The 24293-nt window shown below is 62.3% G+C and overlaps 2 protein-coding genes across 9 annotated transcripts in view; one reads left to right on the forward strand and one right to left on the reverse strand.

Moving 5' to 3' along the window:
- The window catches only part of PGS1 (phosphatidylglycerophosphate synthase 1), a 34327-nt gene extending 29575 nt beyond the window's left edge, over positions 1-4752 (reverse strand). For 3 of the 8 annotated variants that reach the window (XR_008729955.1, XM_055697179.1, XM_055697170.1), the window contains exon 1: positions 3992-4747. Coding sequence is in view for 4 of the 8 variants with exons in the window: in XM_055697179.1 (XP_055553154.1) it covers positions 3992-4353 (362 nt within the window). In the remaining 4 variants the exon portion in view is untranslated. Of the gene's footprint in view, positions 1-3991 lie in introns of all 8 variants that reach the window. The other 5 variants (XR_008729960.1, XR_008729959.1, XR_008729958.1 and 2 more) reach the window with 4 other exon arrangements.
- A 1404-nt stretch (positions 4753-6156) lies between these two features.
- SOCS3 (suppressor of cytokine signaling 3) lies at positions 6157-8660 on the forward strand. Its single transcript, XM_055700914.1, has 2 exons — positions 6157-6252; positions 6735-8660. The coding sequence occupies exon 2, from the start codon at positions 6802-6804 to the stop codon at positions 7429-7431; it is 630 nt and encodes a 209-aa protein (XP_055556889.1). The 5' UTR covers positions 6157-6252; positions 6735-6801; the 3' UTR covers positions 7432-8660.
- Positions 8661-24293: the final 15633 nt, after the last annotated feature.

The following is a 24293-nucleotide window of genomic DNA, read 5'->3' on the forward strand; positions in this document are numbered from 1 at the left end:
GTCAAGACTTCTCTTACTAACTTCAAAGTAACTGTAAGGGAAACAGCAGGAAGCTCATGCTTTAAAAAAGAAATTTCAGAACAAACTTAATTCCTTTTAAGTCACTCAGGGAAGAAACCATTTTACTGCTAACAGTCATGCTTAGGGGGGTGTCAAGAAGCAAATGGCATCTCTTCCCTGGAGATTTCATGCATGCAAATTCATCAAGTCATACAATAACTCCTGGTAGGAGTTTGTCCACATGACAAAACCACATTTCAGCACAATTAGCAGTAGCAACTCCCGTGAGATCCAGGAGCAGACGAGCAAGGGACTGAACTACATCCCCAAACTGGACAGAAAACGTCCCGGTCTGCAAATTCTACTCACAGGAGTCAGACTTGCTGTCAGGACAGAATCAAGGTGGCTGGTCTCCTCCCAGAGGAACACCAGGTCCCTCGGGCCAACAGGCAGCCACCATCTTGTGACCAATCCTGATGCATTCTGCCACTGCCACGTACCATGAAGTAACTCAATTATGACCTTTACCAGAATTTGTTATGAGGAACTTTTAGGTTTTACCACAATCCAAAGCTCAAACGACCACGGATTCCAGGAAGATGATTTCACTTATTTGCTTCATGATAAAACACTGGATCTTCACAAGGTTTCTGAATACCCTTACGCAGAAGCCAAAAAGTTGGCAGTTGCATTTCCTGGAAAATCCACTAACTTGTCACCGACTATTCATCACAACAGAAATCTGAGTCAATCTGTGCAAGAATTCCTAGGATGGCGGGTTTCAACAGATCATGTAGACCAGGCTAAGACCTGGTACCCAGAAGTTATACAAATTACCGATAGAAGGCTGTTAAAAACAATTGAAATACTCCATAGAAGATGTTTAAAAAATTAAAAAGTCAAAGTAGAAAAATATAAGAAATCTGTTTTTCAAGCACATTATAGCCCATCTTTACAGAACCTGAGCAGGACCTTTGTGCATCTTTGCTCAACTGCCATCTCAAGGCACAAGCCGCACACAGGGAGCGGAGACCCACTGCTATGTTACCACCAAGTGAGCATAGCAAAACAGAACAAGGAAGATCGAGCTATGTGAATTCAGACTAGCACCCAAAAATACTTTTTTAAAAAACAACAACGTATACAGCTTGCAGAGCAATAACAAAGTTGGGGCTGCAACCTAGCCCTGCAGATTACAAATTACATTCTCTGGAATTAGTCCCAGTGAAGGAACAGTGGCAAATTTTATGCATTTTATGTTAACAATTTATCAGCAAGAGGAGATAAGTATTTTCCATATTTGTTCCATTGGTCAATCCTGGCCAATTATACCTCCAGAAGCCAGTACAGTGGCCGAGAAGCCACTTTCCAGAAACATGATTCCAAGAAACCACTTTCTGGCAGAGCATGAAAACTGCAAGTTAAACTGCATCCTCACTCTATGTGGTTGAACGTTTCAGGCTTATGGATTAGACTAGGCGCTATTCAAGCGGTTCTTTCCTGGTGCTGCTGAGGGAGCAAAACCAATCTGCGTCATCAGCGCTATTTGGTTTGAGCCTTCAGATCAATTCTATGCTTGTATTGATATCCACAATTTCTATACTCTGGATTTTTTATTGCCTATGCAATTTACAGTGTATCTACACTGTTTGATCTTTTAATTCAATACTGAACTTTCAGAGCTTATTTAGTGTTGATAGCCTAAGGTTTTTATAATTATCAAATAAATCAGTATTTTGCTCCAAATAACATTAACAATGGCACAGCAATCACCTATCGAAGCAGCAGCTTCTACCCACCAGTAACCGAAAATAGCTCAAGCGAGTACCCAAGCACAACAGAATCCTTTCAACTGTGCACACACAACAATCAGAAACCATGTAACATTACGAAGAAATCATCAAAATTCCATACTTTGACAAACCAGCTTTCAGAGAAACAGAAGGCGGGGTGGGGGGGTGGGAGATCCTTCTCATGTACTCCACGTCATCAAATTAACCAGAAAGAGAAAAAAGAACTAGAAGGAACTACCTCAAATCTTTCCTGCATAAAAAAGTTGACCCTAAATATAAACAAGGGATTTTTTTTGTTGTTCTATTTTTAAAACTTGTGGTTTTGGTCCACAAACTCATGATGCTCATGATGGAGCTGAAACACTCTTACTCACTGTAAAACCTCATCTGCAGAACCAGAGGCGAAGTGAAACTGCAGGATACAGTGCCGTCCTTTCACCCACGCATACGTCACCCACACAGGGGGATTACAGATTGCTGGTCTTTTAATTCTGTTGTCTCTTTCCAGGGCTCAGTCTAGGAATTTACCTATGCTAAAAACACTGACAAATGAGAAGTTTTGAAAATAATTTCCTTGGCTTAAGCCAGAACATGCAGCAGAACATGGGCTAACGCAGGGCTCTGAGACAACAGCACATCTACCATCCAGAGGGAAAAGGAGAGTGAAGGCATGCCATGATACAAGAGATGCCACCTTTACAAAAATAAGTTTAACTCATGCAGAAGATTGTATGAGGCACTGTACTAGCTAAAACAAAACACAGAATCCTTCCAGTGCTCTCTTACCAAGTACAATGCAAAGTGATGCCTAAAGACCAGGGGGGAAAAACTTGTTTTTGAAGACTCCTTTGAAGCATTTTGTTTGATCACTTCCGACACAGTTCCGATCAGGGCACGGTTCTACAGAAAGATAATAATCTCCAGTTTCAATGTTTTGTCTTTAGCAGAACTGCATGCCTGATCGCACAGCCCCAAAAAAGTAGCAGCACCAGCGAAACCAAGGCAGCAGCGCAGTGGCAAAAATCAGGAGAGGAGAAGCTGTTCAGGGGAGCACAGCTACGGAACGACTGACTGGAGGAACCACAGTCCGAGGCTGCAGCTGTGCATTCCCTTTGGCACAGCACACGCCTGGTCTGGCATCAAGAAGGGCAGACCCACCCCCCTGCAGCTGCGCATTCCCCATCCTTTCTGCACCTCGGGGAAGGACAGAAAGGAAGGGGAGTTTGAGCAATTTTCAGAGTCAGCTCCTGGATCCCACTCACTGTGCCTCACTGTGCGGCTGCCCAAGGGGGATGTCAGGAAGAGGAATGAAGGCCCGTTCCTTCCTGCAACAGCCCACTCAGATTAGTTTAAAACGAGGGTGAAAACACCCTCTGCACACAGTTTGATCATTCACCTGCTCCAGCGTTAATGGTGACTGCCTCAGGAAAGCACAGCCCTCTTCCCCCCACACCTCTCTCATGCCAGATGCAGCCCCAGCACAGATGGGACTGAGAACTGTTCTCATCTCTCTTCTGATGGGGAGTGGGGGGGGATCTCGCCATCCATGGACGGTCACCCATTGGGGTGGGTTCTGCCTAACACCCAAAACCCCGCCAATGCCACTCTGGCAGCTGACCGGCACCTGCCATAGCTGAGGTGGAAAGTGATGCCTAGCAAATGCATAACATCGTTCAGCACCTGAAAGAAAGACTAAAGTAAATTAAAAAAAAAAAAAAAAAAGGCAGCGATCAAGTCCACCTCTTGTCCCATGGGCAAACAGACAGCTAGAGCAGAGTGCCAGCCTAACGCAAGCTTCAGGAGCAGGATGAGCCGCAACCCTGACCAGCCTCTTCCGCAGCTGATTCACTGTGGAAAATGGCAACTGCTTCTGCGAAACCGCCGGGCCCGGGGGAAGCCGAGGGGTCCCTTACCGGCAGGGACAGCGCTTCCCGCGCCTCAGCTGCCTTTTCAACGGGGCTGGTCGGACACAGAGGGAGCAGAACCCCCCCGGGCAGCACCGCGCCCAGAAAGGAGAAGCGACGAGCGAGGGGACAGCGCGCTTCCCGCCCGGGCCTTTCCGGATAACGCAAGGCCGACAGCGGAGGCGGTCGCGGCCTCCCGCCCGCCGCGGCCCGGCCGCAGCCACGGGAGCGCCCGCGCCCCCCCCCCCGCCCGCCGCGCCGGGAGGACCGGGCTGGGTTCGGCGCTGCTCTTACCTGCGGGCACGGCGGTCGCGGCCGCGGGACAAGCGGTCGGAGAGGCGGCCGAGTAGCGCGGCCAGGCCCAGGCGGCCCCGGGGCAGCCAGGCCGAGAGCCGCCGCCACAGGGCCGCGCCCCCCGCCGCCGCCGCCATCAGCCCCGTGGGTATTCCGCTTCCGGCCGCTGCCATGGCAACGCGCCCGCCCCGCGCTTCCGCTTCCGGGCCGCCCGCGGCCGTCCCCTGGCCGGGACCCTCTAGCGAGGCGGCCTGACCCGGCCCGAGGCCGCTGCTGCCGGGGTGCCCCGGCGCGGCCACCGGCCCAGCGCCGTGTCCGCCGCGCCCAGGCCGCCGTGCTTCGCCGCGGCTGCCGGTCCCCATCGTGTCGAGGCGGCTCCCAAGGCAAAGGGTGCTGCCAGCGGGGGCGCGGGAGAGGGCTGGGGGGGGCTCACTGGCCAGGGTCTCCCCACGCCCACGTGGGACGTCCTCGCTGGGGAAGGCGCTGCCCGAGCCCCGCGAACCTGACCGCCGTCCCGGCAGCGTCAGCCCCCCCGCGACTCCCTCGCCTCATCCCCGGCCCCGGCCGACTCCCACGGGAAGGGCACGGCTCCTTCCCGCGGCGGAACCGCTATTCGCCGTCCCGGCAGCCTCTCCCCCGGCCCGGGGACTACAGCTACAGGGTCCCCGCCGTGTCCCCGTGGCTTCCCGCACCGGGCAGGGCGAGGCGGAGCCCCGGGGGGGATCCCGCCGCTGTGGCCGGCAGAGCCGCAGTGCTGCCGCCCAGCCCCGGCTGCGGGAAGCCCGTCCCGCTGCGGGGGGATGGGGGGGGTGGGGGGGGGGTGGGCACGAAGCCGCCGCCCCCCGGCCGGAGCCTCCCTCCCCGTCCCTTCCCCCGGGTTTTACCACTCCTGCCTCAGGCAGAGCTCCAGAGCTCGTTTGCATTTCAGACCAGCTGGTTCACCGCAGCCTCACTTCCCAGAACTGCTCTTCTGGTGTTTATTCCTGACTGGCAGAGGCAGCAGCGGCGGTGGCAGCTCCTCCAGGGCAAATTAAACTATTTAAAATAAAATCCACTGACAAAGTGTGGTTTGGTTTTGAGGTTGAAACTTAACAATTGCCAAACGAAAATGCAGAGAAACCAGGTGGGGAAGGGGGGCCCCGGTCCCCCATCTCTGCCCATTCAGCTAGGCCAGACACGCTGCACTCCCAGGGCACTGGCACCGTGGCTGCCAGCTCCAGCTGCCAGACCCAAGGCAGGGCAAAGGGATGAGGAAATCCCTGCGGGACAGAGCCCGCACCCGCCTGGAGGGCACCCAGCCAGGGGAAGGAGGGCCCCGGCTTCTCGACCTTGCAGCAGCTGCCCACCAACATGCAACGGCTCTGCAGACAGGCGCCTCGGCCCCTGCCCTCTGCCATGCCCAGTGCCAAAGCCCCAAGCGCATGGACCATCCCATTGCTCTCAGAGCCAGTGCGGTCCCCAGCTGCTGGCCACAGGCACCGCTGGAGCCACTGCCACCACTGTCCCTTGCCACCCTCATGGGTCATGGCTGCCCGGGAGCAGGGCTCCAAAGATGCTGGCAGCAGCCTGGCGTGTTGTACTCGAAATAAAGGCCCATGATGTGAGGATGCTGAACCCACTGCCCCACTGCATATCGCGGCAGCCCCCTTCTGGTGCACGCTGCCAGCCAGGCCCAAGCCACCCTGTCGGGGCAAGCCCGTGCTTCTGCCTGGATGGGATCCGGGTGCCCCCCAGCAGAGGCAGGGGCAGCTTTGCAGTGACCTCCCGGGGCACTCCCGCTCCCCAGCTGCCGCCCTCTGCGGTGGCCACCCGCCGGCAGCACTCCCACCCCGATGCGAGTGTCCCGCGGCCCCGGGGGCTGCAGCCCTTCTGCCGGGGGGGGCCCGCAGCCCGGCTCGGGGCAGCCCAGCCAAGCCGAAGCCGGTTCTCCCGGCGGGGAGGGCGGGGGGGGGCACGGCCGGGCCGGCCGGGACTCTCCTCTTCTTAGAAGGAAAGAGCGTGAAGGGGAGCGGGAGGGGGCGGCCGCGCTGCCCGGAATGGGCCGGCGGTGGCTGGCGGCGGGCCGGGCCGGGCGGGGCGGCGGCAGGGCGCCGGGGAGCGTTACAAGAAGCCGCGCAGTTCCAGGAACCCGAGGGCGGGCTCTGCGCCCGCTATAAGAAGCCTCCCCGGGCGGCCCTGGCAGCTCCGCCGCCCGTCCGCCCCCGTGCACTGGCCCCACTGTACTGCCGCCGCCGAGGCCGGCTCCGGCACCCGCGCCCCAGGTACGGCGCTGCCCGCGGTGGGAGGGACGGGACAGGACGCCGAGAGCGGGAAGCGGGACCGGGTTGTCCCACCGGGAGGGGTAGCCCGGCACCGGGGATGCCGGTGCTCCCCGGGGAGTGGGATAGCCGGTGATGCCGGTGCTCCGGGAGAGCAACAGCCGAGAAGCGGGGGGTGCGGCGCTCCCTGGAGAGGGTGGTAGCCGGGGATACCGGTGCCCTGGGAGGGCAATAGCTGGGGGCCGGGAATGCCAGTGTCCCCGCAGGGAGTGAGACAGCCGGGGACCGGCGGAGGCAGTGCTGCCCGGCGAGAGGAGAGCCAGGCTCGGGGGATGCCGGTGCCCCGTGCGGGAGCGTGGTGGCCCGGGACCGAGGATACCAGTGCCCCCAGGAGGGCAATAGCCAGGGAGCGGGGGTGCCGGCGCTCCCGGGAGGGGAGAGGCGGGCTCCGGGGGTGCCGTGGCTCACTGCCGTCTCCGCCGCAGGTGATGGTGTAGCAGCAGCTGCTCCCGGCAGCAGCACCCCGAGCGCGCAAAGCTGGCTCCCTGCGCCATGGTCACCCACAGCAAGTTCCCCGCCGCCGGGATGAGCCGCCCCCTCGACACCAGCCTGCGCCTCAAGACGTTCAGCTCCAAGAGCGAGTACCAGCTGGTGGTGAACACTGTGCGCAAGCTGCAGGAGAGCGGTTTCTACTGGAGCACGGTGACGGGCGGTGAGGCCAACCTGCTGCTGAGCACCGAGCCGGCCGGCACCTTCCTCATCAGGGACAGCTCGGACCAGCGGCACTTCTTCACCCTCAGCGTCAAGACAGAGTCTGGCACCAAGAACCTGCGCATCCAGTGCGAGGGAGGCAGCTTCTCCTTGCAGAGCGACCCTCGCAGCAGCCAGCCCGTGCCCCGCTTCGACTGCGTGCTCAAGCTGGTACATCACTACATGCCACCCGCACCCTGTGCAGTCCCCGAGCAGCCAGGGGGGGGCCTGCACCCCAAGCGCACCTACTACATCTACTCGGGTGGTGAGAAGATCCCCTTGGTGTTGAGCCGCCCGCTCTCCTCCAGCGTCTCCACCCTCCAGCACCTCTGCCGCAAGACTGTCAACGGGCACCTGGACTCCTACGAGAAGATGACTCAGCTGCCGGCTCCCATTAAGGAGTTCCTGGACCAGTACGATGCCCCTCTCTAAGGGACCAGCGGAGCGAGATTACACGCTACAAGCACAAGAGCAGGGGACAGGCACAACACCCCACCAGCACGGGAACTCACAGGGCTCGCCAAGCCTCTCCCTCTGGCAAAGGGAGAGGGGGACTGGAGCGAGCCACCATGGGCTGTGGCTGCAGCCAGCACTGCCTGGCACCCTTGGTGCTGGGGGGAGACCCCCTGAGGAAGCGTGACATGCCCTCTCCATGGGGAAGGAGACTGTTCCGGTCGGGCTGTGGATGTTACAGTGCACCCAGTGCAGAGGCCTCCCCGTCACGGCCGGGGAGAGCCCATTGGCAAAGCCCCCGTGGGCTGGGGCAGCCAGGATGGCACCCGTGGCGCAGAGCGATATGCACCCCGGCAGCCACATCCCCGCTGCTGCGGTGGGACCACACCTGGGGAGTGTCCTGGCAAGAGCCCCTTCTACCACTAGAGAATGGAAAGCACTTGAGTCCAGCTAGTGCCTGATCGCTTTTCCTCAGTTTTAAGGGGAAAGTGTTTTTTGCCCGTACTGTACTTTACCTCTTGCTGCCTCCTTGTGGGTGGAAGCTCCTTTCACACCAGGTCGCTGCCTTTCCCCCTCGTTGCTATTTTCCAGGGGACTTAGCCTTAATATTCTCCCTGCCCTATGGTCTGGGTCACTGCACATCATTTGGTGACGTTGAGTGATAACAGTCCGGTGACAAGTCATGAAGCCAGAGGGGAAACAGCGTGTCCCATCACTGCTGAAAGTCCAGCAAGACTACGTTTGCAAGGCACACCCTGAGGACCTGGTGCTGCTGCTGGACCATTACCCCGAGCGTTGCACCCCTCCTCTGCCTGGCTGCTTCCCACAGACCCTGGCCACACTGCTCTGTGGGGGCACCGATTCCTGCAGGAACGTGGCAGGAATATCCCCTGGAGCACATCGTCTTGCAAGTGCTTTTCTGCGTCTGCCTGGAGAAGTGGTTGGGTTTTTCTGGCTTTTTAAAGTTTTATTTCTTTTTTAACCGAAGGGATGTTTACAGGCCAACGTGAATCACTGTCTTTTATAAAGATTCCATCTTCACCTCCAGCCTCGAGGGCTGAGCAAAAACATGCTTGAAAATTCAACCAAAACAAAACTCAGATGAAACTTTGCACATATTATTTATATTTATATTCAAAAGGGAGATGTTTCCATAATTTATAATAAAGAGCACTATTTTTTAATTAAAAACCTCAGATCTGGTTTGTTTTCTCCCTTGCACCCCTGAGGTTGCTTGAGACCCCTGGCAATAATACATGTCTCTCCCTGGATGCTGCCCTTGCTGCAACGCCGGGACAGTGTTTACACCACATAAGCACTGGCTTCCTGGAGCTGCTCGCTGTGCCAGGGTGATCCCACCGCAGTGACTCACAGCCCGGCGTGCATAAGCACTGTCCCAGCGCTCAGGTATGTCTAAGCCCTGCAAGTTGCTTACCGGGCCAAGCCACAAGGCACTGCGGGGATGGGTTCTGCTCCTGGCTTCAGGAGCATGGTGCAGCTGCAAATGGTCCCTGGATGGTGGGACACGGCCCATCGCCCTGGGCCTGGAGGAGCCAAGTTGGTGGCCAAGACTGGCCCGTGGCATAGCTCAGAGTGCAGCCCTCTCAGCACGCATGCCATGCTCTGCAGCGTGCCCCTCCTGCCCCCAGCCCACTTTCAGGAGGGGAAGGTGGAGGTGGTGCATGATGAGTGAAGAGCTGCGCGAACAGGACACTGAGAGGCACTGGGGTAGAAAAGGGTTTGTGGCGCTTCTGCTGCAGGTGCAGCAGGCTCGGGAGGAGGGGTTAAGCTGGAATGCAGAGAGGGTTAAGCAGGGAAGCTGAGGTCCTGCTCACCTGCATAATACAGAGTCAAAAGCTCTGTCCCAGGGCTGTCCTGTGCAGACCCCCACCCATCAGACCCCAGCCAGGACCGGAGCAGATGCCCAAGGGTACAAAAGGAGGAGGAGGGAGAGGATTTCCCCCAGGGGTCTTCCAGCCCCCAGGAGCACCTGGCCCACTACTCTTGCCTTCTTCAGAGTGGACCAGCCATGGGAATGAACCTGCAGTTCAGGCTGCCTGGAGGGGAATGAGGTGCCTGGCTGGAGAGCTGCATTCAGGGGGAGTAGGGGAAACTCCTGGGAGAGGTCCAGCCCCCTGCAACCCCACAGAGCCCCGGGCAGCGAGGAGCAGGCTGTGCCCAGGCACCCTGTGCTGCACAGCCCCTCCAGCACAGCACCCCCAGCCCCACACTGTGTCAGGCATTGTGCCAGGCATCACGCACTGTGCTCGGGCCCAGGGAACCCCAGCTGCTAGGGAAAGGCTTCCCTTAGGATTCACCCTGGAGCAGAGGGATGGCAAATGTGCCCACTCAGGCCACAGGCACGGCATGGTCCCAGCATCTATTTTGGTGCTGCTCTCTGGGGCTGTGGCTCACAGGCTGCCAGGAAGCGCCATGCAGCCTGCCCAGGCACCCGCCAGAGCTATGTGAAGAATGTCCATGTGCGCGGGTGGCCACCCGCCAGGCCTTGCCGAGGCACATCCCCGACGTCAGGGCTCCTGGCAGCACCGGTGACTCCCAGCCCCATGCCAGGGAACTGGGTGGGAGCAGCACCGCGGGGCAGAGCAGCCCCCGGCAGGCAGGGAGCATTGCCCCTGCAGCGCTCACAGCACCCAGGGAGGCGCCTGGAGCCTCGCAGGGCAGAACAAGGCACAGGAGGGGATGGAGAACCGGGGGCTGGGGGGGCTCAGCACCCCAGCACCCCCTGGCAGAGTGAGGGGGCTTGCAGCGCCACACGGTGGGGCAGAGCAGGGTGCCTGCAGCAGCCCTGCCCAGCACCCCCGGTCAGAGCCCAGCTCCCCCATCCCTGTGGGAGCAGCTCTGGTTTGCCGCTTCCCAAAAGGGCCCCGGGTGTCTGCGCTGCTGTTCGGGGGCCTCTTCCCTCCTGCTCAGGCCGCAGCGATGCTGCAACCCACTGCTGAGTTGAGAGTCCGGGAAGCTCCGCCAACCCCACGGGTTTCTTGGAATAAACCCAACCTTGCAGCAGCAGTGACGCGGCGGCCAGTGGGCAAATCCCTGCTGAAGGTTTCACAAACCTCTCGCCTTCTCCAGAAAAGCCGAGCGGACTTGGCCCCATGTTTCGTAAGTGGCCGATCGAGCATGTCACAGGCAGCCAGTTCCCCTCTGCCCTGCGGCTGGGGCCGGGGCCAGCTGAGCTCACCCCCACAGAGGCTTCCTGGATGGGGAAGGCATTCTCAGCTGTGGTTAGACCTTTACGTTGCATGGCAGTGCCCGGAGCTGGACAGCAAATGGGGCAACAAGAGCGGGACTAGGACACTGCTGTCCCACAGCTCCGTCCACTCCATGTCTCCTGGGGTCGGGCACCAAGCAGGTGTAGTGAGGCTGCCCACTGAGCTGGGGCTGAGCAGGTGCTGCAGCCCTGCTCACCCTGAGGCCCCAGCTCCCACCCGCCTGGCCAGGAGCACTCCGGCAGTCAGCTAGCACCCCCAATGGGGGACTTGGGGCAGCTTGAGGACCAGCTGGCAGCGAGCACAGAGGCAGCCACGGTGAGCCAAGCCAGGTAACCCAGCAGCTAAGTAGGGCATCTAGTCTCCTTGCTGTGCCACACCAGCACTGGGATGGACCAGGCACCACACAGGCACCAGTGTCAGCACAGGCACTGGCACTGGCACAACACCCTGTGCCGGGCAGTGGCCGTGGGCCCTGTCCTCCCGGCGCTGGACGGGCAGCACACAGCTGGAGGCTGAAGCCACCTACAGGCTTTCCTCTGTGTTGGGGCTGAGCTGGCACCAGCAAGGAAAGGATGGGACAGGACAGAATAGGAAGGGATGGCATGGCATGGCATGGCATGACATGGCATGGGATAGCATGAGATGGGATGGCATGGCATGGCATGGGATGGGTCAGGTCAGCCAAAAGCTCCGCTCACCTGCTCTGAGCACAAACAACCCAAACCTGGTGTGACTACACCTTTAGGTGACTGCAGCCCTGTGCACCCATGCATGACCAGCTTGTGGGATCTGGCTCATTCCCAGCTGCCTCCCAGGTGGGGAGACCTCTGGCTCACAAACCTCTCCAGGCAGCATGGGAGCCACAGGCTGAAAACCAGCAGAACTCACAGCAGCTGTAAGCACAGCCTGTCCCCAGTGCCACCACCTCCTCCACACTGCGATGGTGGCTGTGTGGAGCAAGGCAAGCATGAACAGGGCCACACGAAAGCCCACCAAGGTACTGAGGCACAGGAGGGTGGTCAGGCAGGGACAGGCAGCTCCCCTGCTGCCTGTGGAACCCCCTGCCCTGCCCAGATCCTCCCCACAGGGGCACAGGGCAGCCACCAATGCTTCCCACCACACTGCTGGCGCATCACTGGCATGAGAAGAAAGTGTCCGCCAGGGTGGCAAACCCGAATGCTGCGGGGTCAGGGGGTGCAGGAAACCTGCTCTGCTGCGTACCAGCATCTGCAGACCCAAAAACAGGAAACAAGTGCAGCCTGTGATTGTGGCAGGCAGAGAGCCCCAGGGGGGCAGGCAGAACGGCAGCCGGCAAGGCCAGCAGGGCACCACTGCTCTGCTGCAGGGACCCCAGCTGTGCGGCGAAGCCCGGCCGGGCACAGCCAGAGGCCATCCCTGGGGAGCAGCACAGACTCACGAGGGCACCCCAGTCCCACACTGGGACCAGCAGCCTGTCCTCAGCCACTAGTGTGTGGAGAGCAGCCCCGTCCCCTCACAGGAGCAGTAGCGATGCCAGGAGGGGACCTTCCAGCTTGGAACGCTCTTGTCCCACCTGGGCCTTGCCGGCTCCCTGCAGGCAGGATGTGCAGGCAGGGCAGGCTGCAGTGCAGGCGCTGGCCCCGTGCTGGCCCATCCAAGAGATCCCATGGGACCAGTTGGCCGTGGGGACAGGCATGACCCACAGTCTTCAGTGGGAGGGAGGTGGCACCCCATGGGGCACCCGATGGGTGTCCCCTTGGGCTGGCTGGGCTGTCACCCGAGGGGCTGGTCACCCACCAGCCTCTCTTGTCCTTGCACCCAGGACTCGGCCGCCACCCGAGGAAGGTGGCAGTGAGCAGCAGCACCAACAGCTGCCACAGTGGCAGAACTAGGCAGGGAGCTCAGCACAAACACCCCGACCTCGTGGCACACCCCTCGCCCACTTCCTCCTGCCTCAGCTCTACAACGCCAGGACGTTCCCACATCCACTGCCACGTTTCCCAGTAGGATGCAGGAAAGGGCTGTGCAGCAGCTGGGGACTTACTGTAAATGGCACCACCTGCTTCCTACATGGCAATTCCTCTGTGGGCCAGGGGGATGGCTGGGAACAGGGACTGAGACATCTGCTCTCCAGCATGCTGCCGGGAAGAACAAGCTCAGGATCTGCGGCACAGACCAAGGCTGGCACCGGCTGCCCTGGCTGCAGGCTTGGGACAAGTGATGGCTGCCCGCACTGGAGGAGAGGCAAGGATGTGCAGCCCTGCAGTCTGACATCCCCGGGGCCCATGGAAGTCCCCTGGTCCCACAGCATCCCCTGGTCTTGCCCCTCTGCCCCGGGCAGGTGCACACAGCCTGGCCCTGTGGGGTGGCATGAGATCCCTGGCCGTGGCAGGAGCTCAGCCAGCGGTCACCCATCCACTGGCACAAAGGAGGCAGAGCCTTGGTGGCTGGTGGAGGCACGGGGGCTGCCCTGAGCCCCTTCATTGCATGCCTGGCTTGGCCCCTGGCTCTTCCCTGCCCCAGCAGGGCTGTGAGCAGGCGGGGAGTGCAGGGCTGCAGTGGGACCCCCATGCCCTAGCCAGGGTGTATTTTGGGATGCCTGTGTACGTCCCCATGGAAACCCCTCTCTGTTGCTGCTTCTCCAGCCAGATCCAAAGTCAGCTCAGAGGGAGCCAGCAGCTGCCGATTCCTCACTTCTTCCATCAGCAGCTCTGCGAGGCTGCGCTGCCCTGGCCCCACCACCCAGCAGCCACATCCACCAGCCCATCACTCCCCCTCACCCATCAGCTGGGCCGGGGGTCCTGCTGCCCTCCCAGCCAGCACTGAGAGATGCAGACCCTTCACCCCAGGACCCTGCAAGGAACGAGCCTCTCCCACAACCCCGCTGCCCCTGCCCACTCCAGCGCCTGCCCAGGTCTCAGCCCGGTGCCCTACAGCCACCAGCCACGGCACAGGGCACAGATCTTGCTGCTCACATGGAGGCAGATGCTCAGAGTGGAAACACCCACCCCAGTGTGTTTCCACAGCCTGAGAGGAAGTTTTCATCCCAGCAGCAGCAGCTGGAACCCAAAAGCTTGACATTTCAGAGGAAGGTTTCAAACAAAGCCGCGTTGCTGTGGCAATGGCAGCCACAGACCCCCCTGCTCCGTCCCGCAGCTGGGTACACAGCCAAGGCAGAGGAAGCAGCAGCCCAGCGCCGGGGCTGCCGGGTGGGTGGACAGCAGTGGGCCATGTCCTGCAGCCCCAGATGTGCCCCTGCACCGGAGCTGGAAGGTCCCACTGCCAAGCGCCACCAGTGTCATCCCAGGAGGGCCATGTCCAGGGTGGGCTGAGAATGCTGGCACATGGGCAGACGCCATCCTGCACCCTCCCCTGGGTCAGCCGTCTCCTGCTCCCTGACCAGTGACCCAGGCCCTGGCCCGCACTGCTCTTGCACCTGCATTTGCAGGGAGTGGCAAGGCACCTGCTGCTGGCTGTGGTCACCGCTGGGCACAGGCATGCCGATGGCATGTCATGGGAGGTCCCCATGGGTGCTCCGGGCAGCAGGCTGCCAGCTGCCTTTGGTGTGTTTGCCCAGCATAGTGCAGAGTCCTTGGATGACCCTGGCAGAGCAGCTGTGGGCAGGTGCCAAACCCCAGCCCTGAAGCATCCCTTGGCCTCGCATCAGCCCTGGCCTCGGCCCCAGTGCAGGAGCAGGCGGTGGCAACACTGCACACGCAGCTGGGGATAGGGTTGCTGGATGTGGGACTCTGCATCCATGGGGCTGGCGCTGCTGCTCCCAGTCCAGCCCTGCGTGCCTTCCCCCTCCCCACCGCTGCACGATGCCAGGGGCCCCAAATGTCCCCATAAGCCTGGTGGGGCTGTCCCACAGCTCCCAGGGCCCATCAGCAGAGAGCAGCTCCAGCCTGAGCCGGCCAGGCTGGGGGCAATGGGTGGAGGCAGCACCATGCTGGGCAAGGACAGGGCGTGTGGCTGGCAGAGGGCACAGCTGGAGCAGATGTTCCCTGCAAGGACCCAAGGGCCCCGATTCAGCATTTAATGAGTGGGAATGGGAGCACTTTACTGTAATTCCAGCAATTACATTGTTCATCCTTGGCAGCCAACACCAGTTGGTGTCCAGCGCCATGGGATCACGATAAACCACCTGGCATGAAGACTTGGCAGCACACCGTGCTGCCGGGCAGCCAGCCAAGGCAGGGCAATAAAGGGCTGCAGAGCGAGGTGTGAGGTACGGTAAGGGCCCGCCCCAGGAGTTCCTGTCACTGGCACAGCCTGGCACACAGGTGTGGCCACAAGGGCCCTGGTGCCTGGGGGTGCCTGCTGAGCCCGCAGCACTGGGGATCCCCAGCCATGTAGCTCCAGGGAGTGGAGCTGCAGCCTGGCAGGCACTCAGAAGCCTCTCTGCACCGTGGTAGCCCCTGCACCCACACAGCCTTCCTGGGGTGCTGAGCTGGAGCTGCTGGCACCAGGATGCTCCAGCCACCCAAGTGGCAGGGAGAACTTGGAGCGGTGAGATGCTGGCTGGCTGGGGGGGACCCTCCACAGGAGGGGGTTTGGGGACAAGGTGGAGGCTGCACTCAATCACACCCATGGACCTGGCCAGCCAGCACCCCCGCCCCCCCCGCCCCCCCCCCCGCCCCGCCCCAAGCCCCTGCTCGTTGCTGCTTCCAGGCAGGCACTGCCCTGGGGCTCTCTTTCCCTGCATCGCCCCTCTGCCTTGGCCCAGCTGCTGCATCCACTGGCTGGTCTCCACCAGTGCCCAGGGCCATGCAGGAGCAGGGGACAGTTGGTACCCAGGGGACACAGGAGTGTGAGCCCTGCTGAGTCATCACTTTGCTGTTCTCGTTTTTCCATGGTGCTGTTGTGCAGTTTGCTGGAAGCCAGCTAAGAGCCATGACTAATCTGTTCTCAAAACAAGCACAAAGAGAGCAGGGAGGTTTGTGCAAACCCCGTGGGGAAGGGGGGCTGAATCACTGCATGGGGCTGGGGGAAGCGAGCAGCTGGGAGCAGCTGGGAATGCCCAGCCACAGAGCAGCCCTGCAAGCAGCACCTGCACATGATGGGCACAGACAGGGGCTGGGCAGGGGCAGCGAGGACCCCCAACATCCCCTCCTATCCCCTCCCATGCAATGCAGCCAAGCCAGGCAATGCCGGGGTGCAGGCAGCACAGCTGGGACAGGGTGAAGCAGACAGGGCAGACAGGTGCAGGGCCATCAGCACTCAGAAATGCACATGCAGTCAACCAGGTCGGATCTCCCATCCTGGTCCTTTCTGCCCTGCAGAGAAGGCAGGGGCCAGGGAGGCCAGGGAAGGAAGCGCTGGAGTTTGCTCTGGCCGGAATCGGGCATCCATTGATTTGCTGTTATTAAAACCAGAGCTGCTGTCGGGAACTCTGCAGCCTGGCTGCCCTCACATGCGCTTCCTGGAAAGGGCTGTCCCACATGCCCTCGCTGGTGGGGGACGGTGCCCCCAAAGCACCTGGCCGCAGCCCTGGCCTGTGCCAGGTTTGGGTGGCAGCCGGGGCAAGGGAGGCCCCTGCAGGGACAGGAGCCAGGGAGGCAATTCCATGCCTGGCACCCACCTCCCCACTGCCCGGCAGCTCTCATCTGACCACTGCCACTGGCCCTCCTTGGCTCAGCTGGCACCGCCGGTGCTGCCTGCAGGGCTCAGGGTGGCCCTGTCACCCCACAGCAAGTGCTGGTGGCGGCAAGGGCCCAGTGGTACTTGCTGCCCCTTTGGTTTGCTTGGCTGAAGAGGGTTTACTGGATAGACCAAGTAATCGCATCCAGTGGATGATGAATCATCCCTGCCAAGAATTCTGCCCCGGGGGCTTTTCTGGAATGGTATGGAATGGCCACCATGCCCTCCCAGCCATGCAGGTCCCTTCTCCTTGCACAGCCTGCTGCCGGGGCTCCTGCTGCCAGCCCTGGCCCTGCCGCAGCAGCTGCCAAGGGGCACAGGCACCCTGGTGGGGAGGGTCCCTGCCCACGGCATTGAGAAAAGCCCTGTGAGCTGCCAGAGCCGGCAAGGGGGCCAGTACCAGCCTGGGTTTTCAGCGTGGCACAGATGCCCCGACCCACAGAGCTGTGCACCCTGGTGCCCCGCACGGCTGCCCCAGCTACAAGCAAGTCCCAGCACATGGCACACGGGGCTGTGGTCTCGCCAGTGCCGGCTGTGCTCAGCACTGTGTGACGCAGCTGCTGCTGGGCTGTCACCGGTGGTCTGGTCGGCTGCGGTTTGGAGCCCCAGCTGCAGTCGCACCCACAAACAGGTGCCAACAGAGGGGAAGTGGTGGGTCCCAGCCACAGTGGGTGCACCATCTCAGCAGCAGCATCTTCCCTCTGCCACAACCGGGCACATCCCTCCCCCATTAGCGCTGGCAGCACCCCAGGCTGTCAGGAGCAGAGTGGGGTGTGCTGGCAGAGCAGAGGCATGTGGCCATGGACAGAAGAGCAGCTCCTGGCAAGCACCCACCTGCTGTGTCCACCATCATGGTGCCATCCTGCTGGGGTGTCACTGCAGGGGGACACTGCTGACCTGGGGGGACACCACCGGCCAGGGGCCTGCCTCAGCATGTGCTGCTCTAGCCCCAGAGCCAGGCTACAGCTGGAGGGGAGGCAAGGAGGGGACTGGGGGGCCAGGACTTTCCCAGTAGCTGGCAGTGACCCCAAAGGAGCCCAGCCAGTCGGCGGGGCTGTGCCAGGGCTGGGGCTTCTCTCGGTTTCCACACGCTGCAGAAACTCTCAGAGTGAGAGCAGAGGGGTTTCTTGATAAGGGGGAAGCACACAGAGCAGGAACTGAAACATCACCTTTTAGACTGGCGGCTCTTCCCAGAGCCAGCCACCCGGCGCAGCCTCCTCTCTGGGAAACTTTCCAGTAAAGGGGGCTGCCGGAGGAGGGCTGCCCCTGCCAAACACCCAGCCCGGCCTGCCAGGACCCAGCATATGCTCCAGGACTGCTCTCTCCAGCATCCCGCTGCTGCCCCTGCCCGCACAGACCCACATCCCCCCTGTAACAGCCTCCCCAGAGCCTCAGCCCCACTGATCCCTATAGCTGGGGCAGAGCTGAGCTGAGCCCCACACACCCCCTTTGCTCAAAGCCTCTGCTGCCCAGCCAGCCCGCTGCCCCCTGGGGGCTCTGCCTCAGGCTCTGCCAGCTCGCCAGGGCTGGCCCTGGGGGCTGGAGTGGGGGTACACAGTGGCTGGCATACGGGAGAGGTGATGGGGTCTGATCAGACAAATCCATCGGGCAGACAAAGCCAGCAGGAACCACTGTGAGTGAAAGTGAGCCCCAGCCCAGGCTGTGGCCGCTGCAGCTGCCCTTCGGCGAGGCAGCGTGGGGGCGACAGGCTTGCCCCAAACAAACCATTTGCAGGTGAGGGAGCAAACAGCCTGGCTGCCCACGGCCCCCAGGGCCAGCCCTGGCAAGGTGAGCACATCTCTGTGGGAAAACAGAGATAACAGGTCCTACTTCCTGGCACCTCCTTTCCTGGACACAGGGCTGCTGGCAGCAAAACATGAGAGACCCCATTGCCAGGAGGTCCTTCTCGATATAAATCTCCTCGATGCCATGATCCAAGCACCCCAGCAAGGGTCCCAGCTGTGCACAGCCCTACACAGCCTGTGTCCCTGGCTGGGAAGGGGTAGCTGCTCTGGGCAGGGCAGCCCAACGCTACTTGGGGGCTGCACGACTCGCAGCCAGTGCAGCCTCCCTGTGCCAGCAGCAGCTGGGCACATCTGCTGCAGGCAGCTTCGGTGCAAAGGGCCCACATGCCAGCTTTGCCACCATGGTCCTGCTTCCCGGCAGGGGCCAGCTGCCCTGCCTTCGGTAGTCACCAGCCACAGCTGTAGCGATGATTCCCAGAGGGCTGGGTAATTTGCCTATTTGCCTGCTCTGCTTTGCATGCCTGAAGCTGCCCCAGGGCAGGGGGACGCTGGGCGTGCAGCATACCCGGTGCAGGGGACACAGCCTTGGCCCCCAACCCCAAGGCAAAGCCACCCCAGCGTGCTGAGCACCCTCCAGGTCTGGGGAAAGAGAGTGGGGGCGTGGGGAAGGATCAGGACACAGCAGGACCTTGGCTGTGGAGAGCTGCTTTATTTTGCTTTACACTTTCCGCCATTCCTGGAAACAAACAGCTGGAGGGGCCACTCCGACCTGCCTGTTGTGAAGCAGCTGCAGCCCCCTCAGCCCCCACCTCTCTCCACCCTGCCACGATGCTCCATGCCCAGGATGCTGCCTGCTACTGCCTGAGGAGCTGTTTCAAGACCAGAGGGGCTCCCATGGCCCCCACTGGGCTGTGGCACTCCAAGCCCAGGAACTGCTCATCCAACTGCCCTGAGACTGGGGTGACGTTCATGCCTCCATGTTGCAGAGCAACCCCAGCCCCACAGGGTAGGATGCCCATGCTCGGCCCCTGCTCTGCTGCACGCAGTGCTGGCAAGCCTGCAGGCTGCGGTCCCGTGCACCAAAGCTGAGCAGCTCCATCCCAGCAAGCCCCATGCATTAGCACCAGGTTGATTTATAGAAATCCAATGGCTGGGGCTGCCAGTGCCTCCTGCCAAGCCTCATTAACGGCTGGCCTGGGAGCAAGGCAAACAGCTCGTGCAGCAACAAGGAAATCCTTGTTTAAGCATTTCTGGCCATGCAGGGCCCTTCACCTCATCCCTGGGGGAGGAGGGGGAGGAGGAGGAGGAGGAGGAGGAGGAGGAGGAGAAGGAGGGGGCGGAGGAGGTGCAGTCCACAAGCCCTAAGCTGGCACCACATTGGCAGCCACAAGGAAGGAGATGTAGCAGGGTCTGCACAAGGAGGGAGCACCCAGGACAGGCTATGAGCCGGGAGGGAGCGGGAAGCCACGGGGCATGGTGTGGGGCAGAGGGCTCCCACACTGCAGTGCTGGGGTCTGCTCTTATTGCACCACCACAGTAATTGGTGGGGACAAGGGGACACTGGAGTAGCAGCAATGGTGACTGAGGGCTGGCTCAGAAGGGCAGCACTGCTCAGCTGACAGCTTCAGGCAGCCAAAGGGCTCTGTGGCTCACTCCTGCCCCTCTGCCTCCAGCCACCAGCCAGCCCCTCTGTGCTACATGGTGCTGTGGGCAGAGCTCTGGCCGGGGGCTGTTCCAGAGGTATTCACGGCTGCAAACTGCAAACAGGGCACCAGCTTGGCTGGCCCACGGACCTGGCACCAGCGAGCTCCAGAGCAGCCTCAGCGACCTGCATCTGCCTGCCCCATGTGTGGTTCAGGATCTATTTCATCATCTAGAGAAAAGCATTTACTGCCAATAAACGGGCTAATTAATTCTCCTCAAAGACCTCTCAATTATTCATCTTGGGCCACAGAGAAAACAATTACAGCACTTACCTCAGCCCTGGCTCAGCCAGTGCAGCAGCCAGTGTGGGGCCAGGGCTGGCGGCAGGCAGGGTACAGCTGGGGACAGCCCGGTACAGCTCCCAGCACGGACCCCAGCTCCCGGTGCCCAGCCAGCCTTGGGTCTGCCACCTGGCAGGAGCAGCCCTGCGGAGCAGGCACAGCCACCGGCCCAGGGCCGTCACCGGCAGCAGTGCTCTCCCAGGCTGCCCCCAAAAGCTGCTCCCAGTACCAGGGCTCAGGAGCGAGGGGACCCCCCAGGCTCCTGCACGGCTCCTTGCTGCGGGGTGCACCCCATGGGGTGCAATGGCACCCCAATCTGCCCACACTCAGCCAAAGCCACTGTGCCCCATGCACTGAGAACACTTTGCTCCCTCCTCACCACCCACCTGCAGTGTCTCCTCTCCCCGTCCTTCTTGAGTAGCCCAGCCGTCCCCGCACCTCTGCCCAGGGACATGCACCTCCAAGCCATCGCCAGGGCCACCTGTGGGCGCCTGCTGTGAGTGGGGCTCAGGTTGCATGCTCCCCAAGCCAGCTCCAGCATCACCCAGCATGTCTGTCCTGCTCAGCCAGGCACGGGCAGGACCCCATCCCACCTGAGGACACAATCCCCTGGCTGCCCCTCTGCCCCGTGGCCCCAGGGGCCGGACCGGGCCGTGCTGGGGTGCCCCTTGGAGGGCGGCTTTTTTCCCAGAAGGTTCTCGGCTCCTTGGCCCTCCGCATGCTCCTCCAGCCCCTCGGCGGGGTTGAGTCCTGCTCCCACTGCGTCAGCTGCACCTTGGGAAGGCAGCCCGCTGCTCCGCTGACACCATGAGCTCGGGGGGTCCCTTCCCATGCAGCAGCCGGACCACACTGGGGCAGGATGGGGTGCAGCAGTTCCCCGGGGCCGTGGCCGTGGCCGTGACAGCTCTCTTCCTGCCCTGCTTGCCTGTGCACGGCGGGTCAGGCCGCTCTAGCACCGCCATCCTGCCTCCCGCCGGGCCCCCCCAGCCCTGCCGTGAGCGGGGGCATCGCTGACCCGGGCCGGGTGGCCAGAGCCCCCTGCGCGGCTCCGCGGGGCGCCCGGCGCCGGGCTCGGAGGCACCGGCCGGGGCAGCGCAGGGGGCCCGGGGCGGCTGCAGGGCCGGGCCGGGAAGGGTTAAGGGCGGCCCGCGCCCCCCCGGCGGCTGAGGGGCGGGCCTGTCGGGAAGCCGGGATTTCTGTGGTGGTTTTACTGGAAAAGTTGTTGCCGGCGGAGGGAGGGGTCACCCCAGCAGCCGGCAGGTTGAGGACGGGGGAACCGGCCGGTACCGCGCCTCCCACCAGCTGCCCGGGGCCGGCAGCATCCACTGGGCTGCGGGCACTCCGCCGGCCCATGCGGGGCTCGCTGCTGGCCCGGCGGGACGTGGCATTCAGCTCGTCCCCGCTGCCAGACCCCCGGTGCCCTGCCGGCCCCCCCCGGAGCAGCCCCGGGCAGCCCAGAAACCAAGGCCACCAGCTGCTGCTTGCCCTGGGCTGTGCCCACCGTGCCTGGTGGGGCACAGCTGGCCCTGGGCTGCAGTGATGGTGATGCTGCCGGTGCTGCCAACCCTCACACCGTGCTGGCAAGCCCTGCCAGCCCTCCTCCGGGCAGTGCCACCCACTGGGTCAGTGCCCACCGGCTGTGTCCTGGCAGGGCCATCAAGGGTTCCTTCTGGGCTTGGACTCACTTCGATGCTGTGTGTGGGAGCAGCCACTGGCATGTGCCCCAGGGAGCCCAGCCCAGCATGTCAACAGCACCATTACACTGCAACGGTAGCGGACTGGGGCCGGTAGAGAGGGCAGCACCGGTGCCTCGGTGCTGCCTCCACCTCCAGCACAGCCTGGCACTGGCCATGGCACAGCACAGCACGCTGGGGGCCTGGCTTGTGCCCCTGGGCAGGCTGAGCCAGGAGCCCAGCACATCCCAGCACTTCCAGGCGTTGCTCCACAATTCCCAACAGTAGGAAATCACTTGGCTCCGCAGCTCCCACCCCTCCGGGGATGACTGATGGTGGCTCCCCCCTGCCCAGATGGGAGCAGGGCCCTCTAGGCCAGCCAGCCCCAGCCCACACGGACAAGCTATGGCAGCCCACAGCGCAGGCAGTGCCAGCAGCACAGCCACAGGGTCAAGGCAGCCTGGCAGGAAAACACCCCTGAGCTCATGGAGAACACTTCAGGGTCGCTGGCAGCCCTGCAGCCAGCAGCCAGCACAGGACACCCAGGGCACCACTTGCACCACCCACACTCCTGCACCCGCAGCCCCTGCCCGGCCCAGCCAGCAGCATGCTGGCTCTGCCGGGATGGGGGAGCAGTGTCAGCCACCAGTGCAGAGGCAGCCACGTGTGCCAGGGCACAGGCAGCTCGCCCCAGCCCAGCGATGGCCGAGGGGCCACTGCCACGCTGGTGCTGCCCACCGTGCCTCCCCCCAGCCACAGCCTCTCCTGGGTGCCCGCAGAGGGGACGCGCACCCGGACTGAGCCGCAGGGCTGGGGGTCAGGCTGGCGGGGTGAGCAGGCAGGGCCGGGCAGCGGCTGCGCACAGGGCTGCCGGTGGGGCCGGGGGCAGGGGGAGCCCGTCCGGCTCCGGGAATCGCCCTGGCCGCTGCCAGGCTTGTGGCAGGGAGGGGGGAAACCCGATCTGCCGCGGCAGGGCCCGGGCGCCGCTCCCCGGCCAGGCTTCGCTGCTAATTTTAGCCCTGGGGAGGCACGGCTGGAGCATGAGCTCAGCCCACCGCAGCGGCACGTTCGGTGGGGCCGGCACGGGCAGGTGGCAGCCGTGGGAGCCGTGGCTCAGTACGGCCCTGGGCGAGCCCCCCGGCGCTGGCCAAGCCCCCACCCAGCCGCCGGCCAGGTGCTAGCACTGCCTTCCCGCTGCCCACGCGCCTGCAGCCATGGCTCGGCCAGCCCCACACGTGGCCATCAGCCCTTCCACAGGCCCCAGACCTGGCCCCACCAAGCCTCCACCATGGCCCGGGAGACCCCTGAGCCAGGTCCTAGCCTGGCCCCCCAGGGGAAAGGCGTGGGGCTGGCAATGTGGGGCTCTGCAGAGGAGGCCATGCCATGCTGCAAGGTCCTGCGAGGGATGTGGCTGCCTGCCAGTGAAGGAGCCCCCTGCATGGACTCCTGACCCTTCCCGGGGCTGGTGGGGGGGCTGCGCAGTGCAAAGCCCTGAGCCACCCCCATCAGGCCTCTGAAACAGGCCAGCACGGGCGCTGTCCCCACACCAGGCACTGCACAGCAGCTGGCCTGGCAGCTCCATAGGGCACCCCATGGCCACCCAGCTGCCCCTGCCATGAGCAGCTGGGGAGGCCATGGCTGAGGGATGCTCCAGCTGGCTGCCCCTTCCTGAGGGAGCAGAGAGAGCAGCTCCGGAGCCTGCCCTGCCTCAGGGCAGCTGCCCCAGACATGGTGGGGTCCCCAGCCCAGGGCCCCATGGCTGCACTTCCCCACTAGCCCTTCACCTGAGGTGTAACCGGCTGGGCTGCCCAGCGCTTACTGGAAGAGGAAGCTGCTGGGAAGGCAGCGCGTGCAGCGGGGCAGCTTTGGGGAGGAGAGGCTCGGCTCAGCAGCCGGCAGAGCTCGGCTGTCCATGCTCCCAGGTCCAGGGCCAGTAACGGGAAGCGCCTGCTCTCAGTGACGGTAAATCAGATCGGGGAGATTAGAGGCCTTTTTGCCTAATCATGAGCAGCTTGAAGTTGGAGGACAAGTTCCTGGAACAAAGAGGAAATGGAGGCAGTAAATAAAGAAAAACTGTTAACATGTGGCCCTGCGTGTGAAAAACATTTCTGTAAAGGGCTGTTTATGGCTCACCCATCTGCAGGACTGACAACACAGGCTGCAGCAGGAGCTGACAATGAGGCCCTGCATGCAGGGGCACAGGCAGGGCGGCAGGCACACAGGCAGCCAGCCGGGGCAGCTGCAGGGTGGTGTCACATGGGGGGAGGGCTTGGGGGGCCGAGGCCATGTGGTGGCACGTGGTGGAGGGAGGAAGAAGACAGCAGCATAGCAGGGCCATGGTGCAGGCGGCTGGACTGAGGCTGTCAGGGTGGCTGTGTGTGTGTGGAGGCAGCAGCACAGCACATGCACCAAGTGGGCAGGGGTGGGCAGCACGGGGCCCTCGAGGGAAGGAGGGCACCAGAACGCACCTGCCCCACCACTCCCCCTGCACGTGCCAGGGAAGGTGCAGAGTGCTGCAGCGCTGTGTCCCCCTCCCCACCTGCAGCACGAGGGGCATGGCCCAGGCTCTCCCAGCAGATCCCTATGGCT

The sequence above is a fragment of the Falco cherrug genome, chromosome 1 (genome assembly GCF_023634085.1).
Source record: "Falco cherrug isolate bFalChe1 chromosome 1, bFalChe1.pri, whole genome shotgun sequence".
Classification (NCBI taxonomy): Eukaryota; Metazoa; Chordata; class Aves; order Falconiformes; family Falconidae; genus Falco; species Falco cherrug.

Excerpts from the sequence above, each read along its gene's own strand:
- SOCS3 (XM_055700914.1), top strand. The coding sequence starts at position 6,802 with ATGGTCACCCACAGCAAGTTCCCCGCCGCCGGGATGAGCCGCCCCCTC.